Below are 19821 nucleotides of genomic sequence, written 5' to 3' on the forward strand. Positions count from 1 at the left end.
CAGAAGAGATGGGGGAATCTTCAAGTGTTGACAATTTAATATTAAAATATGAATTTTTAGAGATATATGACATGGATGACTTGTTGACTTAGAAGCCACGAATTCCCCAATATGCAAATTTGAATGCCTGAGACCACATATGTGATTGGCTGGCTGGGAAGCCGTGCAGGCCCTGATTTGTGGATTTGAATTCCTCAGCCCTCAGATATGATTGGCTGGCTTAGAAGCCACGAAGGCCCCAATATGCAAATTTGAATGCCTCAGGACACTTATTTGATTGGCTGGGAAACTGTGCAGGCCCTGATTTGAAAATTTGAATGTCTCAGTCCTCACAGAGGATTGGCTGCCTGGGGACCTGGCAGAAATATATAGAAATACTATTATTAAGCATAAATACTACATTTAGTAGAAATACTATGTTTTAGCACAAATATTATAAAAAGAAGAAAAACTATAATTTAGCAGAAATACTATATTAAGCACAAATCCTATAAAAAGCAGAAATACTATAATTTAGAACAAATAGTATAAAAAGCAGAAATACTATAATTTAGCAGAAATACTATGTTAGGCACAAATCCTATAAAAAGCAGAAATATTATAATTTAGCAGAAATACTATGTTAGGCACAAATCCTATAAAAAGCAGAAATACTATAATTTAGCAGAAATACTATATTAGGCATAAATCCTATGAAAAGCAGAAATAGTATGATTTAGTAGAAATACTGTATTTAGCACAAGTACCGAAAAGTACCAGAAATACTATGATTTAGCAGAATAGTAATAACTTATTGAAACACAAATGCACAGAGGGACACACAAACACAGGCTCTAATCCAGTCAACCAGTCTAACTATGTTCAATTTAAATCCTACAATGACATGCTGTCAAATAAGGGCAGGGTCCTCTCTCTCCCACTAAACACACACACACACACACACACACACACACACACACACACACACACACACACACACAGGGAGAGAGGACTAAGTTTCTAGGTCAGCCTGGGAGCTGCTGAATTTGAATCCACCAATCAGAGAGGCTGTTTACGTTTTCCCGCCAAAACAGGTGCATCTTTTTACACACGCAGCACAGAGACATAGACCTGCTTCTTTCAGTTTATTTCACATAGTGAGGATTCCCCTCAAACAAATGACCATAATTTCCTAACCATAGGGGCTAGAGCGGTCATTCTTACACCGTTTTGTTCAGAAGAGATGGGGGAATCTTCAAGTGTTGACAATTTATCATTAAAATATGAATTTTTAGAGATATATGACATGGATGACTTGTTGACTTAGAAGCCACGAATTCCCCAATATGCAAATTTGAATACCTGGAGCCCACATACATGATTGGCTGGCTGGGAAGCTGTGCAGGCCCTGATTTGTGGATTTGAATTCCTCAGCCCTCAGATATGATTGGCTGGCTTAGAAGCCATGAAGGCCCCAATATGCAAATTTGAATGCCTCAGGACACATATATGATTGGCTGGGAAGCCGTGCAGGCCCTGATTTGAAAATTTGAATTTCTCAGTCCTCACAGAGGATTGGCTGCCTGGGGACCTGGCAGAAATATATAGAAATACTATGATTAAGCATAAATACTACATTTAGTAGAAATACTATGTTTTAGCACAAATACTATAAAAAGCAGAAATACTATAATTTAGCAGAAATACTATATTAAGCACAAATCCTATAAAAAGCAGAAATAGGATGATTAAGCATAAACACTACATTTAGTAGAAATACTATGTTTGAGCAAAAATCCTATAAAAAGCAGAAATACTATATTAGGCACAAATCCCATAAAAAGCAGAAATAGTATGATTAAGCATAAATACTACATTTAGTAGAAATACTATGTTTTAGCACAAATAGTATAAAAAGCAGAAATATTGTAATTTAGCAGAAATACTATATTAGGCACAAATCTTATAAAATAGCAGAAATAGTATTATTTAGCACAATAGTAATAAGTTAAACAGAAAAATTGGAAAAGCAAAATGGACAGCTGAAAAAATGCTGAACATGCTGAGGGTCCCTCAAATATACTTGTTAAATGAAAAAATCAGCAAAAAAATGCACAGGGAGAGAGAAGTAAGTTTCTAGGTCAGCCTGGGAGCTGCTGAATTTGAATCCACCAATCAGAGAGCCTGTGTACTTTTTCCCGCCAAAACATGTGCCTCTTTTTACACACGCAGCACAGAGAGGCACAGGATTATTGCAGCCTATTTCTCATAGTGAGGACTCCCCTCAAACAAATGACCATAATTTCCAAACCGTAGGGGCTAGAGCGGTCATTCTTACACCGTTTTGTTCAGAAGAGATGGGGGAATCTTCCAGTGTTTACAATTTATCATTAAAATATGAATTATTAAAGATATTTGACTTCTAATGCACCATAACTGAGTAGAGCGAAGCAAAAACTGCCTTGACTTGCCCTCAAACAACGCTTTGTGACTTGAAATCTATTTGGAGTATCGATATCATTCTTTCACCGTAAGAGACAGCAGGCTTTGGTGAACAATCATGGAAATTTTCAGGTCTCTGTGGAAATCCAACAAAAAGTTATGACGAGAGAAAAAAGTGGTTCATTTCCACAGTTTGAAATCTGAAGAAATCTGAGCGAAGGACGAATTTCCTACCCTCAAACAAGTCCAACTCATTTCAGAACGGTAATAGGTGAGAAAGAAATTCTTGAATTGTGAGCGTCAGGGGTGTCTGAAGATATTCGGGGACAAGCCTCATGTCTTAACTTTGCTTCGTTAAGGAGATATGACGATTCGAATATGCCTCTCATTACAGAAATCCAGCGGTGATTTTGAACAAGCTCTCCATTCACTTTATATGGAGAGTTTTCTGACCTTGTGTTAGTCTGAGGAGATTTGCAAAAATTCTATAAATCCCACAACAATGATGGTGACATTTTCTGAAAGCCAGCAAAAATACCTACGTTTTGATGTATAATTTGTGGAAGTTGAGTGAAAATTGAGCAAGTAGCAGGAAGTTGTTCGGACATGAAGTGAAAATTGCAAAACCTTCAGTGGCACACTGGAAGCCAAGAGCATAGCAACCATAACAACACATGTATTTTGTGAAAAATCACAATTTTGCAACTCAAAACTTTAAGAGGCATAAAAGTAAAACAGTAAAAGATTTGAAAAAGCTGAATCATACCTGAATAGCCCAATAATTTGTGAACATTTTAAAGTTTGAATGGTTGTTCTAGGTGAAAATATGAGGAAGTAGTTAAGTTTCAAAAACAAGCAAAATTTAGCAGAATTTTGGAAGTTTCCCATTCATTTCAATGGGACAAATTAAAGGAAAAAAGTGGAATATTTTAAAAAGTATAATAGTTAAAAATAGCAAAAATCATAGCAGGAAAGAGCAAAAATAGCTGAATAGTTTAAAATTTGAACGGTGAAAATCGGCTGAAAATTGTGGAAGTAGTTTAACGGCGAAAAGTGTACGGAAACACCCGGAATAATAATAATAAAGAACTAGAAAAATTTGCATTTCCTGCGAAAATGCAGTGTGGATGCTTAAAGCTGAAGCTGTATGCAAAAAGTAGCTGAAAAAGCTGAAAAGTTGCAGAAATTGTAAAAACTTTGCAGAAGCAAAAGAACTTTGCTAAAATGGAATAACTTAGCAGAACTGCAATATCTTAGAGGAAACATAATACTTGGCAGAGATACAATAACATAGCAGAATTTAGCAGAAATATTGTAACTTACCAGAAACATGATAACTTCTCAAAAATACAAGAATTTAGGAGAAATAGTATAAGATAACAGAAAGAATATATTTAGCCAAAAATACTTAAACATTACAGAAACACTATGATTTAGAAAAATAGTACAACAGAGCAGAAATATTGTGATTTACCAGAGACACTGTGATGAACTATGAATATTGTAATTTTAAATTAAGACTATGTTTTAGCACAAATATTATAATTTGGCAGAAATACTATAATTTAGCACAAATACTATAAAAAGCAGAAATACTATAATTTAGCAGAAATACTATATTAAGCACAAACCCTATAAAAAGCAGAAATACTGTACTATGATTTGGTAGAAAAAACTATAATTAATCAGAAATACTATATTTGGCACAAATACGGTATTTGGCACAAATCTTATAAAATAGCAGAAATAGTATGATTTAGCACAATAGTAATAACTTAAACAGAAAAATTGGAAAAGCAAAAATGGACAGCTGAAAAAATGCTGAACATGCTGAAGGTCCCTCAACTATACTTGTTAAATGAAAAAAATCAGCAAAAAAATCTATAACAGCCACACAATCACAAATATGTACACATAAGAAAACACACATGCACAGAGAGACACACACACAAGATCCAATTCAGTCAACCAGTCTAAATATATTGAATTTGAATCTTAGAATGAGATCATCCCATTAAAAGCCTTTCTCTCTCTCTCTCTCTCTCTCTCTCTGTCACACACACACACACACACACACACACACACACACACACACACACACACACACACACACACACACACACACACACACAGGGAGAGAAAAGTGAGTTTCTAGGTCAGCCTGGGAGCTGCTGAATTTGAATCCACCAATCAGAGAGCCTGTGCACTCTTTCCCTCCAAAACAGGTGCATCCTTTTTACACACGCAGCACAGAGAGGCACAGGATCATTGCAGTCTATTTCTCATAATGACGACTCCCCTCAAACAAATGACCATAATTTCCTAACCGTAGGAGCTAGAACGGTCATTCTTACACCGTTTTGTTCAGAAGAGATGGGGGAATCTTCAAGTGTTGACAATTTATCATTAAAATATGAATTTTTAGAGATATATGACATGGATGACTTGTTGACTTAGAAGCCACGAATTCCCCAATATGCAAATTTGAATACCTGGAGCCCACATACATGATTGGCTGGCTGGGAAGCTGTGCAGGCCCTGATTTGTGGATTTGAATTCCTCAGCCCTCAGATATGATTGGCTGGCTTAGAAGCCATGAAGTCCCCAATATGCAAATTTGAATGCCTCAGGACACATATATGATTGGCTGGGAAACCGTGCAGGACCTGATTTGAAAATTTGAATGTCTAAGTCCTCACAGAGGATTGGCTGCCTGGGGACCAGGCAGAAATATATAGACATACTATGATTAAGCATAAATACTACATTTAGTAGAAATACTATGTTTTAGCACAAATACTATAAAAAGCAGAAATACTATAATTTAGCAGAAATACTATATTAAGCACAAATCCTATAAAAAGCAGAAATAGTATGATTAAGCATAAATACTACATTTAGTAGAAATACTATGTTTTAGCACAAATCCTATAAAAAGCAGAAATACTATAATTTAGCAGAAATACCATATTAAGCACAAATCATATAAAAAGCAGAAATACTATATTAAGCACAAATTCTATAAAAAGCAGAAATACTATATTAAGCACAAATACTATTAAAAGCAGAAATACTATATTAAGCACAAATCTTATGAAATAGCAGAAACAGTATGATTTAGCACAATAGTAATAAGTTAAACAGAAAAATTGGAAAAGCAAAATGGACAGCTGAAAAAATGCTGAACATGCTGAGGGTCCCTCAAATATACTTGTTAAATGAAAAAATCAGCATAAAAATGCACAGGGAGAGAGAAGTAAGTTTCTAGGTCAGCCTGGGAGCTGCTGAATTTGAATCCACCAATCAGAGAGCCTGTGTACTTTTTCCCGCCAAAACAGGTGCATCTTTTTACACACGCAGCAGCACAGAGAGGCACAGGATTATTGCAGCCTATTTCTCATAGTGAGGACTCCCCTCAAACAAATGACCATAATTTCCTAACCGTAGGGGCTAGAGCGGTCATTCTTACACCGTTTTGTTCAGAAGAGATGGGGGAATCTTCCAGTGTTAACTATTTATCATTAAAATGTGAATTTTTAGAGATATACGACATGGATGACTTGTTGACTTAGAAGCCACGAATTCCCCCAATATGCAAATTTGAATGCCTGAGGCCACATATATGATTGGCTGCCTGGGAAGCCGTGCAGGCCCTGATTTGTGGATTTGAATTCCTCAGCCCTCAGATATGATTGGCTGGCTTAGAAGCCATGAAGGCCCCAATATGCAAATTTGAATGCCTCAGGACACATATATGATTGGCTGGGAAGCCGTGCAGGCCCTGATTTGAAAATTTGAATTTCTCAGTCCTCACAGAGGATTGGCTGCCTGGGGACCTGGCAGAAATATATAGAAATACTATGATTAAGCATAAATACTACATTTAGTAGAAATACTATGTTTTAGCACAAATACTATAAAAAGCAGAAATACTATATTAAGCACAAATCCTATAAAAAGCAGAAATACTATATTAAGCACAAATTCTATAAAAAGCAGAAATACTATATTAAGCACAAATTCTATAAAAAGCAGAAATACTATATTAAGCACAAATACTATTAAAAGCAGAAATACTATATTAAGCACAAATCTTATAAAATAGCAGAAACAGTATGATTTAGCACAATAGTAATAAGTTAAACAGAAAAATTGGAAAAGCAAAATGGACAGCTGAAAAAATGCTGAACATGCTGAGGGTCCCTCAAATATACTTGTTAAATGAAAAAATCAGCAAAAAAATGCACAGGGAGAGAGAAGTAAGTTTCTAGGTCAGCCTGGGAGCTGCTGAATTTGAATCCACCAATCAGAGAGCCTGTGTACTTTTTCCCGCCAAAACATGTGCCTCTTTTTACACACGCAGCACAGAGAGGCACAGGATTATTGCAGCCTATTTCTCATAGTGAGGACTCCCCTCAAACAAATGACCATAATTTCCAAACCGTAGGGGCTAGAGCGGTCATTCTTACACCGTTTTGTTCAGAAGAGATGGGGGAATCTTCCAGTGTTTACAATTTATCATTAAAATATGAATTATTAAAGATATTTGACTTCTAATGCACCATAACTGAGTAGAGCGAAGCAAAAACTGCCTTGACTTGCCCTCAAACAACGCTTTGTAACTCGAAATCTATTTGGAGTATCGATATCATTCTTTCACCGTAAGAGACAGCAGGCTTTGGTGAACAATCATGGAAATTTTCAGGTCTCTGTGGAAATCCAACAAAAAGTTATGACGAGAGAAAAAAGTGGTTCATTTCCACAGTTTGAAATCTGAAGAAATCTGAGCGAAGGACGAATTTCCTACCCTCAAACAAGTCCAACTCATTTCAGAACGGTAATAGGTGAGAAAGAAATTCTTGAATTGTGAGCGTCAGGGGTGTCTGAAGATATTCGGGGACAAGCCTCATGTCTTAACTTTGCTTCGTTAAGGAGATATGACGATTCGAATATGCCTCTCATTACAGAAATCCAGCGGTGATTTTGAACAAGCTCTCCATTCACTTTATATGGAGAGTTTTCTGACATTGTGTTGGTCTGAGGAGATTTGCGAAAATTCTATAAATCCCACAACAATGATAGTGACATTTCCTGAAAGCCAGCAAAAATACCTACGTTTTGATGTATAATTTGTGGAAGTTGAGTGAAAATTGAGCAAGTAGCAGGAAGTTGTTCGGACATGAAGTGAAAATTGCAAAACCTTCAGTGGCACACTGGAAGCCAAGAGCATAGCAACCATAACAACACATGTATTTTGTGAAAAATCACAATTTTGCAACTCAAAACTTTAAGAGGCATAAAAGTAAAACAGTAAAACATTTGAAAAAGCTGAATCATACCTGAATAGCCCAATAATTTGTGAACATTTTAAAATTTGAATGGTTGTTCTAGGTGAAAGTATGAGGAAGTAGTTAAGTTTCAAAAACAAGCAAAATTTAGCAGAATTGCAGAAGTTTCCCATTCATTTCAATGGGACAAATTAAAGGAAAAAAGCTTAATATTTTAAAAAGTATAATAGCAAAAAATAGCAAAAGTCATAGCAGGAATTAGCAAAAATAGCAGAATAGTTTAAAATTTGAACGGTGAAAATCGGCTGAAAATTGTGGAAGTAGTTTAACGGCGAAAAGTGTACGGAAGCAACTAGAATAATAATAAAGAATAAAGAGAAACAGGAACTCAATAGTGTGGATGCTTAAAGCATCCACACAATAAAGAGAAACAGGAACTCAATAGTGTGGATGCTTAAAGCATCCACACAATAATAATAATAATAATAATAAATCCGAGCAATAGTAATAAGTGTGCCTTCGCATAGGCACACTTAACTAGAAAGCGAAAATTTCTGAAGAAATTTTAAGTGTGCCTATGCCGCCGCTAATCAGTATAGTTTGCCATTCAAACGGCTACAGAGAGCAAAACTCACCAGAGCAGCCATTCTCCACCATGAACTATGGTAAAACCAAACACCGCTCGCGCCTCACAGATGACAGCTTACAGTTTTGTGTAAAGATGAGGTGACTTCGTACAGCCCCAATTTGTAGACGCTGTGCGCAGAGGTTCATAAGCAGACCCGACAATGTTTGCATGAACACACTTTGAAGCATTACGTTATGGACCACTTTTCACACATAGTTGCTGTACCCACACAGCCGGCTGTAGCTTTTCATCTCATAGCCCGACACATACACAAAAAAAAAAAAAAAAAAAAGCAGAGAGAGCACAGACTTTACACCTGAGAGGCGTGATTGCAGATGCCGCTGAGGTGGGTCCACCTCCCCTGCAGCGGCACTGCAGACCACGCCCTGCCACACACATCAAACACGTAAAATAAATATTTATGCACTTTTCATTCACTTTGTTTTTTGTTATTTTTACACAGTGTTCTGAATGATTAACAATGGTCTACAGCCAATCTTGTGTATTATTATACAAACTTTGGTTGTAAGATTCAGATAACTATTTAATAAAAGCTAAATATTTTATATGAGAGTAAGAAAGAAAAGTATATCTTTGTCTCATACTCTCATCAGACAATACATGAACCTCTCAATAAACAAAATATTTGCTCGGCTTAAATGACAAACCGCTATTTTACACAGTGGAACACTTATTTTTAAACAAAACCAATGCAGTTCGCCACTGACAGTGCTTACCTTTGCACATCACAGTAAACACTGAACCAAGATGGCGCCCACGCGAACGAGAAATCTGAACTATGGTGTCCTGCAGAGGACAAATGGTCAAAATTGCTAAAATTTACAACATATATGCAGCTCAACAGCGACACCTTGTGACTTATTCCAGTCACTACCTTACATATACATAACGTCTTAGCTGACATTCAGTTCACCGGACACTCATACTGAATCACCAGCCCATATAAATGAAAAATAACACGACAGCGTGAGCGGGCCTGGGTGTCAGCCAGCCCGACCTGGGTGGCAGCCAAGCCGCGCTAGCCAGCTAGCCGGCTAGCTGCCATGCGGCGGTGAAACGTGAGCGTGAGCCGGCCTGGGTATCAGTCAGCCCGGCCTAGGTGTCAGCCAAGCCGCCCTAGCCAGCTAGCTGCCATGCGGCGCTAGCAGTAACATCGTGAGAGATATGGGACTTCTTGATAAAATATGGGACTTCTTGATAAAACGAGCAGATATTTGAAGTTTACACCCCTACATTCTCGCCTGAAAATAGGGGAGGCTGTCATAAAGTTCAACATCAGTAACTTAGCGCGCACAGCTGTATAGAAACTCCGTCGTGCTAGCTAGCACGCAGTACAGTTATTGTAACTGTCAGCACAACGAAAATAAACTACACCTAAACTCGGTTTATATCTGACCCAAATAGAGTGCAGTTAATAACGTCTTACCTGAAATTCAGTTCACCAGCCGCCTGCTTCTCCTGCATTGGGTTTCCCTTATCCACGATTGAGCTCCGCGTTAGCCACCACCGGTCGATCGGTGTTTCTTTCCCCGCATACGAGGGGAAGAGACATATACCGGTGGCTAACGCGGAGCTAGCTAGCCACCGGTATATGAACAACTCAGTTATTTTTTCCACATCGACCAGCATCATCGGCCCATATAAACGAAAAATAAGTCCAGCTAAGACAAAGACTGTTTGCGGAGCGATCGGGGGTGAAAGGAGTTAGAGACGCCTCACTGAAAGCCAAGCCTGGGTGCTTTTGAGCGAAGCGGCGCTAGCTAGCCGGCCGAACTAGCTAGCCGGCTAGCAGCAACATCGTGAGAAATCTGTTGCTAATATGGGATGTTTTGACAAAACGAGCAGATATTTGACGTTTACACACCTACATTCTCACCTGAAAATATCTTAAAAGTTTACTTTGTGACCTAGAAACACAAATAAAAGGAATATATTAAACCAAGTGGCAGCCGCCATTGTTTGACTGGTAGAGGCGTGCTTTGAATTGTGGGATATGCAGTTTTCCACCAAGCGTACACCATTGCCGTTACCGTAACTATTCAATGCTTCGTGCAACCTTAAGAATTCCAATGGTTCCTGAAAGCACCAACGCTGTGCGCGCCGTTCGTATTGTTGTCATTATGGTAATCCAAATACGGGGACATACCACTAGAGTGAGCCAACACACCACAAATTAAGTGAGTGAGCAAACACACCACAAAGTAAGTAAAGTTTCACTTTCGTTCGTTCCCATTCATTTGAATGGGCAAAAACTTGCATTAAAATATTCATATTTAAAAAACTATAGAAGTAATAAACACCAAAAGTCATAGCAACTCATTCCAGCTCCAGCCGCACACAATGATATATCATATGTGAACCTTGTCTCAAAACTGTGGGGCGAGTTAAGGTCCAAAATTTCAGGCGGAAAAAGAATAATAATAATAATAAATCCGAGCAATAGTAATAAGTGTGCCTTCGCATAGGCACACTTAATAATAATAACTAGAAAGCGAAAATTTCTGAAGAAATTTTAAGTGTGCCTATGCCGCCGCTAATCAGTATAGTTTGCCATTCAAACGGCTACAGAGAGCAAAACTCACCGGAGCAGCCATTCTCCACCATGAACTATGGTAAAACCAAACACCGCTCGCGCCTCACAGATGACAGCTTACAGTTTTGTGTAAAGATGAGGTGACTTCGTACAGCCCCAATTTGTAGACGCTGTGCGCAGAGGTTCATAAGCAGACCCGACAATGTTTGCATGAACACACTTTGAAGCATTACGTTATGGACCACTTTTCACACATAGTTGCTGTACCCACACAGCCGGCTGTAGCTTTTCATCTCATAGCCCGACACATACACAAAAAAAAAAAAAAAAAAAAAAAAGCAGAGAGAGCACAGACTTTACACCTGAGAGGCGTGATTGCAGATGCCGCTGAGGTGGGTCCACCTCCCCTGCAGCGGCACTGCAGACCACGCCCTGCCACACACATCAAACACGTAAAATAAATATTTATGCACTTTTCATTCACTTTGTTTTTTGTTATTTTTACACAGTGTTCTGAATGATTAACAATGGTCTACAGCCAATCTTGTGTATTATTATACAAACTTTGGTTGTAAGATTCAGATAACTATTTAATAAAAGCTAAATATTTTATATGAGAGTAAGAAAGAAAAGTATATCTTTGTCTCATACTCTCATCAGACAATACATGAACCTCTCAATAAACAAAATATTTGCTCAGCTTAAATGACAAACCGCTATTTTACACAGTGGAACACTTATTTTTAAACAAAACCAATGCAGTTCGCCACTGACAGTGCTTACCTTTGCACATCACAGTAAACACTGAACCAAGATGGCGCCCACGCGAACGAGAAATCTGAACTACGGTGTCCTGCAGAGGACAAATGGTCAAAATTGCTAAAATTTACAACATATATGCAGCTCAACAGCGACACCTTGTGACTTATTCCAGTCACTACCTTACATATACATAACGTCTTACCTGACATTCAGTTCACCGGACACTCATACTGAATCACCAGCCCATATAAATGAAAAATAAGTCCAGCAGCCAACCAAGAGTCATCACGAAAGACTAGGGGTGACACGACAGCGTGAGCGGGCCTGGGTGTCAGCCAGCCCAGCCTGGGTGTCAGCCAGCCCGACCTGGGTGGCAGCCAAGCCGCGCTAGCCAGCTAGCCGCCATGCGGCGGTGAAACGAGAGCGTGAGCCGGCCTGGGTATCAGTCAGCCCGGCCTAGGTGTCAGCCAAGCCGCCCTAGCCAGCTAGCTGCCATGCGGCGCTAGCAGTAACATCGTGAGAGATATGGGACTTCTTGATAAAATATGGGACTTCTTGATAAAACGAGCAGATATTTGAAGTTTACACCCCTACATTCTCGCCTGAAAATAGGGGAGGCTGTCATAAAGTTCAAAATCAGTAACTTAGCGCGCACAGCTGTATAGAAACTCCGTCGTGCTAGCTAGCACGCAGTACAGTTATTGTAACTGTCAGCACAACGAAAATAAACTACACCTAAACTCGGTTTATATCTGACCCAAATAGAGTGCAGTTAATAACGTCTTACCTGAAATTCAGTTCACCAGCCGCCTGCTTCTCCTGCATTGGGTTTCCCTTATCCACGATTGAGCTCCGCGTTAGCCACCACCGGTCGATCGGTGTTTCTTTCCCCGCATACGAGGGGAAGAGACATATACCGGTGGCTAACGCGGAGCTAGCTAGCCACCGGTATATGAACAACTCAGTTATTTTTTCCACATCGACCAGCATCATCGGCCCATATAAACGAAAAATAAGTCCAGCTAAGACAAAGACTGTTTGCGGAGCGATCGGGGGTGAAAGGAGTTAGAGACGCCTCACTGAAAGCCAAGCCTGGGTGCTTTTGAGCGAAGCGGCGCTAGCTAGCCGAGCTAGCTAGCCGGCTAGCCGGCCGGCCAAACTAGCTAGCCGGCTAGCCGGCCGGCCAAACTAGCTAGCCGGCTAGCAGCAACATCGTGAGAAATCTGTTGCTAATATGGGATGTTTTGACAAAACGAGCAGATATTTGACGTTTACACACCTACATTCTCACCTGAAAACCGGTCGATCGGCGGCCGCCTCACATGTTTCTTTCCCCACATATGAGGGGAAAGAGACACATACCGGTGGCTAGCTAGCTCCGCGTTAGCCACCACCAAACAACTCAGTTTTTCCTCATCGACCAGCATCATCGGCCCATATAAACGAAAAATAAGTCCAGCTAAGACAAAGACTGTTTGCGGAGCTATCGGGGATGAAAGGAGTTAGAGACGCCTCACTGAAAGCCAAGCCTGGGTGCTTTTGAGTGAAGCGGCGCAACATCGTGAAAAATCTGTTGCCAATATGGGATGTTTTGACAAAACGAGCAGATATTTGACGTTTACACACCCACATTCTCACCTGAAAATATCTTAAAAGTTTACTTTGTGACCTAGAAACACAAATAAGAGGAATATATTAAACCAAGTGGCAGCCGCCATTGTTTGACTGGTAGAGGCGTGCTTTGAATTGTGGGATATGCAGTTTTCCACCAAGCATACACCCTTGCCGTTACCGTAACTATTCAATGCTTCGTGCAACCTTAAGAATTCCAATGGTTCCTGAAAGCACCGACGCTGTGCGCGCCGTTGATATTGTCGTCATTATGGTAATCCAAATACGGGGACATACCACTAGAGTGAGCCAACACACCACAAATTAAGTGAGTGAGCAAACACACCACAAAGTAAGTTAAGTTTCACTTTCGTTCGTTCCCATTCATTCCAATGGGCAAAAACTTGCATTAAAATATTCATATTTAAAAAACTATAGAAGTAATAAACACCAAAAGGCATAGCAACTCATTCCTGATCCAGCCGCACAAAATGATATAACATATATGAAGCTTGTGTCAAAACTGTGGGATGAGTTACGGTCCAAAATTTCAGGCGGAAAAAGAATAATAATAATAATAATAAATCCGAGCAATAGTAATAAGTGTGCCTTCGCATAGGCACACTTAATAAATCCGAGCAATAGTAATAAGTGTGCCTTCGCATAGGCACACTTAATAATATGTACAGAACAGAGGATGTCCGCGATGTGTCACATGAGCAATATTAGGCCTGAGGATGTTATCCAAATAAATTATAGATTGTGCTGAAAAACGGTAACGTTCACACAGGAAATCATCAGGAAATGATAAAATGTCCAAACGCGCTCTAATCACTCTCTCCCGGCGGAGAGCTCTGCGGAGAATTTGGGCTTCAACATGTACTGGCTCTTCAAGGAAGGGACACGCCATGTCTGACACTTCCTACAGTCAGGTTTCCGACAAAGAGGCGGAGAACGTCAGGGTTAGTAGAAGTAAACCTGCTAGGGGGCAGGTTAGCTTCACGGAGTGTGTCGTCATAGTAACTCACTCAGAATTAATCTAAACTCGCTTTGTGAAACCGAAAACCCAGAGTTTTCATTAACTCAGGGTATACTTACTCAGAGTTTGCACTAAACCGGCTTCCTGAAATAGGGTCCAGGACTACTTAGGACTTAACCAAGACAGAACCAGAATCAGAACTAGATGATAGTAGCACTAAAAATCATCATAGACCTGCACTACACTTATTTTTTTAATTCTACAAAGTCCACTATTTAGATTGAGAAAAGTTTATATAATTATTTAGCCTTGTTGTGCAAACAAGCCTGCATAACTTAATAAATATAGAATTTGAAAAATAACAAACCTAAAAAGAAACACTAGGTACCAGATACATGAGGACCTATGATACGGTGATACTTTTGGTAAACGACCATTTGACTAACATGTGTCTCACCTGCTCTTGTTCCCTCTCTCTCCCTCTTTGTGCTGACAATCATCAAATATACAGTTGAAACCAGATATTTACTCTTCAGATCAAAACACTTTTTTAATTGTAACATTAAATCAGACTAAATGTTTATTTTTTTTAGATAAATATAAAAAACATATTTGTTAACTTTAAGAGTAAAGAGAGAAACTATCTGTATTTCTTAATTGCAAATGGCACCAAATTGTATTCATAATTGAGCCACACTTATGGAGCTGGTGTTTTGGTTGATATCTCTTAATTTTCCCATGTCACAGAAACAGGCTCTGTGTTTTGCCTTATATGCATCCACAGGTGTGCCACCAATTTACTCACATGGACTCTACTAACCTATCAGAAGCTTCTTCAGCTCAGAATGGAATCGTCTGGAGTTTTCTTATTAATTAACAATAAACTTAGTGTATATGTACTCCTAAATCTGATGAAAGTGATAAAAAAAAATAGACAGCTCTGTCTCTCTTTATTCTGACATTTAACTAATTCAAAAGACATTTCAATATTTATCTAAAACAAAAGTTTACTCTAAATTGATGTTGTACAGTAAAAATGTTTTATGTTTTCTCCCTAAAGTGTAAATATCTGGTTACAAATGTGAATATCCTGCTGTGTACTGAAATCCCTCTTGTTTTGCATAGAAATATACTGAACAACATACAAAGCACAATATATAAAATAACATTTACCTGAGTTTTTTCTTTGAAAGAAGCCTCTAATGTCCATTCTTATATTTCAGTGCATTACTGAAATCGATTTAGTCGGGGAGGGTAAGAACTGAAAATATGAAATAAACACACGTAAGCTAAGACTCTCTAAAGAAATAGCATTTGTTCGGCTTTTCATTTCGCCATTTGTTGATTCGCTTGAAGAGCAAGTAACGTAATATTGGTCAAGTGATCAGTTTGACATCAATCTTTCGTGATTCACCGTCATATTTACATTATCTGTACGGTACGAATGATTTGCTTTGGTAACTGGTCAAACTTTAGCTCTCCTAGTATGGCTGGCTCCGTTTCTCCAACAGCGCACTCACAGGCAGCAGCTGCCCCGCCCCCTCGCTCAGTCGCTTAGTGCCTGAGCTCGGATCATACCAATATCAGGGGGGATTCACGCACAGTCGTAAATTCCCACAGTGTGCACTATGTGCTTCGAATATTGTGTGTACTTTTTGTTTTATATAGTTGTCAGCCAGGCATCTAACTATGAAAAAATTACACCCCAAAAGACCCCGGGCTTCTGACAAAACAACCCGGGCTTAAGCCCAGTAAGCCACCCCCACGCTCCGCCCCTGGTCTGCATCACATGTATTCTGGAAGTTCACGTCCACACAGGGTACCCAACCCTTTAATCCCTGTAGGTCACTCTGTGGGTGGAAGGTGGGATGATGTCACGTAGGGCTGCACGATTAATCGTTAGAAAATCGCGATGTCGATTCATACTTATGTGTGATCTCATTTCCAAATGACAACGATTTAAAAAAAAAAAAAAGAAAAAAAAAGACGACAACGACGACTGTACCGCATTTTGATCCGGGACGTAATCTGCATGAAAACAAGGCTCACTCTTCCTGCTCAACAAATAACAAGGGCGGAGCCTTATACCACGTGATACAGAAGCTGTGCCAAAATTAGCAGGGAAAAAACAACGTTGAGCACGTCAGGGATGACGAGAAAGTGACAGGAGAAAATCCGTCCCGGTCAACCACCCAAACATCAATAACGGGAACCTTATACAGCGCTTCCCTATACACGTCGAACTCCCGCAGGCACAAAGAAATTACGGAGGCTATCACTTATCACCTGACCAAAGATATGGCTCCCATCAACACTGTGCAAAACGAGGGATTTAGGAAAATGATCAACACCCTAGACAAACGCTACACAGTGCCGTCCCGCAACTGTTTTTCTATTGTTGCACTACCTGCTCTATACACGCAGCGTCCAGCAACGGAGACGGAATTTCAAGCAGTACAACATTTTGCGGCAACAACAAAACCTGAGACATTTGTTGTTTTTATGTTTATTTATTGTTTTTATGTTCAGTCTCAACTGTTACGAAGTTGATGTGCAGTTAATAAGTGCAATAAATATTTATACTGGAAATATTTATACTGGAATTTATACTGTATACTGGAATTATTATACTGGAATTTATACTGTATACAATAAATATTTATACTGGAAAAGAAAATCGTGAGAGAATCGTGATCTCAATTCTAAGCCAAAAAATCGTGATTCTCATTTTATGCAAAATCGTGCAGCCCTAATGTCACGTCTACTTTCAGGTTTCTGCGGCTAGGTGGATAGTCAGCTGTTTTCTGTCCCGATGACAAACAACGTTTCCTCCGCCATTGGAGGAAATGTTGTTTGAGGGTCGTCTGGCGATTCCTGCAGACGGTGATCGGCGCCATCAGTGGAGAAACTGTCATGCCTGGTTGATGATGATTGAGGTGTCCTGCTGCTGCAGATAATAATCAATAATCAGTAAACCCCCAAGCCCCACCATGACGTGACAAACGCATCTGTGTATGTGTGCGCGCGTGTAAAGTTAAAGTTGCTGCTCGGGGTAAACGTGTTGAGAAGAATTACAGTCTAACTCAGAACAGCAGGGGAAGCCAGTGAGCAGCTGTCATTAGCTGAGTACGTTTAATCAGGTTTTTATGCTGCGTCTGTTTGTAGGTTTGAAGGTGAACATGTGGAAGAACCCACACTGAGTCAGTGAGATCCAGATGTTCACCTGGGCAGATGTTCAGGAGCAGCCTGGTCAGCGGTTTGCCCTCGGAGAAGGCATCAGAGAGACTTTGTGATGTTGGAGATCTGCAGCTATCGATTATTTTGGTAATGAAGTAATTGGACAAGGAACACTTTTGTCTTCTTAATGAGGAATAATAAACATTAAGAGAAAAAAACAGAATGAACTGCTCTTTTCTATTTTAAAAACGGCAATGTTTTAAAGTTTAACTGTAAACAATATCTATGAAAAATTGTTTTAATTTTAATCTGTTTCAGATTAAGATAAGATAAGATAACCTTTATTAGTCCCACACGTGGGAAATTTGTTTTGTCACAGCAGGAAGTGGACAGTGCAAAAGTTATGACGCAAAAATTAGAATACAATAAGAATAAATACAGTACACAGCTGTACAGAATAGAATAAAATAATATACTATATACAGTAGAATAAAATAGAATAAAAATATACAATAAGATAAAAATAGAATACGAATGCTATATACAACTGAGTAAAAATACAACGATGCCAGAAAAGATTATTGCACTTAGTGTTATTGCACATGTGTGGATGTGTGTGTTTGTTCAGTTAAAGTCTTTGTTATGGAGTCTGACAGCAGTGGGGAGGAAAGACCTGCGAAATCTCTCCGTCCCACACCGTGGGTGCCGCAGTCTCCCACTGAAGGAGCTGCTCAGTGCTGTCACAGTCTGCTGCATGGGGTGGGAGATGTTGTCCAACAGGGATGACAGCTTAGCCGCCATTCTCCTGTCACTCACCACCTCCACTGGGTCCAGAGGGCATCCTAGAACAGAGCTGGCCCTTCGGATCACCCTGTTCAGTCTCTTCCTGTCCCCAGCAGAGATGCTGCCGCCCCAGCAGACCACACCATAAAAGATAGCAGAAGCCACCACAGAGTCATAGAAGGTCTTCAGGAGTGGGCCCTCCACCCCAAACGACCTGAGTCTCCGCAGCAGGTACAGCCTGCTCTGCCCTTTCCTGTAGAGGGCGTCTGAGTTATGAGTCCAGTCCAGTCTGTTGTTCAGATGAACACCAAGATTACAATTTAATTTAATTAAACATCGACTTAAATGCAAAATATATAAGATATATACACAACCTTAACTAGGCCATTAAAATGTACCTTTTCTCTTCTTGGAAGGCTTTCTTATGTTAATAGGAGGCAAGTTTCTGTTGTGATGGTGTAGACATGAATAATTCAGTGTTTAACCTAAAATCCTTCCGGTCAGTAGCTCACAGTTTTACTAGCTCACATTAATTTTTATTGTCTTGTGAAAAAAGCTTTTATTTTTTAGGTTTTTCAAAACAATACAATATTATATATTTTTCCACTTTTAATCTGAAAAATGTTACAAAGCCTTCAAATTAATCTGGTCTAGTACACCCCACACCCTCCTTTAGACTCACCCTTGTTCGCTTCCATTTAAAATATGATGGCTCTATGATTTAAACATGCATCAGGCTAAGTTCACAGCTCATCTCCAGATTTCAATAAAACTTCTGGAGCAGATTTGTCTTTGAGTGAAACAAACTGTGTCAAAGTTTATTGGTCGGGCGCTCCTGCAGCGGTCTCTCACTAAAGGGTTTAATGGTGGTCACAGGAACAGCTGCTGTTATCTTTCACTTCGCCTGAGCTCCGCCTCTTTGCTCTTTGGTGTGTAAACAGACTTTGCCTCCACATTAAACTGTGCCAGAGTCCTCACCACTGCCGCTGTGGTGTTCTCAGTGTTTCTGGGTAAAACTGTATTACTCGATAAATCGTTTCAGGCTTACACATGGCTCATTATTTTTAAATTATTTATTGTTATTTTGTATTTTTATTTTAAAATGAAATTTTCCATTATTAGTTTCTTTATGGAGAGTCCTGTGTGACCCGACCAACGCACACACTGTGTGTGGGTCGCACACAGGACATCAGTCAGCTGACAGTCATGCTTTGCAGTCACACTGAGGTCAAAGGTTAGTTTGGAGCAGAGAATATAGTGATCAAAGTGGAATAACTCTGCTGGGAAGACAAAGTAGTCACAGCTGTGAACAGGTGACAGGAAGTGCTCCTAGCTAAAAACCCTAGTCAGACTTAAGCCCAGCTTTGCTACCATATCAAGACGACTCATTCATCATCTTTTTCGTCCTGTAATGACAACGAGGAGGTGGAGAACACCTGAGCTGCAGCCATTCCTGTTCTCGGTCGTGTTAAAAGTACCTGCACTCACCTGCTGTAGTTGAGCGTGAAGGTGAGTGGGGTCAAGGGCTGCATCTCTGCTGTTAACCTCAGGATTTGATCACTTCCTGTTTGTGTGATGCTGTCTGAATAAAGAGTTTGTAATTTATGGAAGAAAACAA

General features: G+C 39.6%; 1 protein-coding gene across 1 annotated transcript; it reads right to left on the bottom strand.

The window, feature by feature from the left end:
- Positions 1–17795: 17795 nt before the first annotated feature.
- Positions 17796–19813, bottom strand: LOC146665501 (uncharacterized). The gene is made up of 2 exons (XM_085413239.1): positions 19692–19813; positions 17796–18492 (listed from the first exon to the last, which is right to left on the bottom strand). The coding sequence occupies exons 1-2, from the start codon at positions 19733–19735 to the stop codon at positions 18045–18047; spliced, it is 492 nt and encodes a 163-aa protein (XP_085269365.1). The 5' UTR covers positions 19736–19813; the 3' UTR covers positions 17796–18044.
- Positions 19814–19821: the final 8 nt, after the last annotated feature.

Source organism: Rhamphochromis longiceps, linkage group LG7 (genome assembly GCF_057381845.1).
Source record: "Rhamphochromis longiceps isolate RC_006_pf linkage group LG7, R_longiceps_female_GT1.1, whole genome shotgun sequence".
Taxonomy (NCBI): Eukaryota; Metazoa; Chordata; class Actinopteri; order Cichliformes; family Cichlidae; genus Rhamphochromis; species Rhamphochromis longiceps.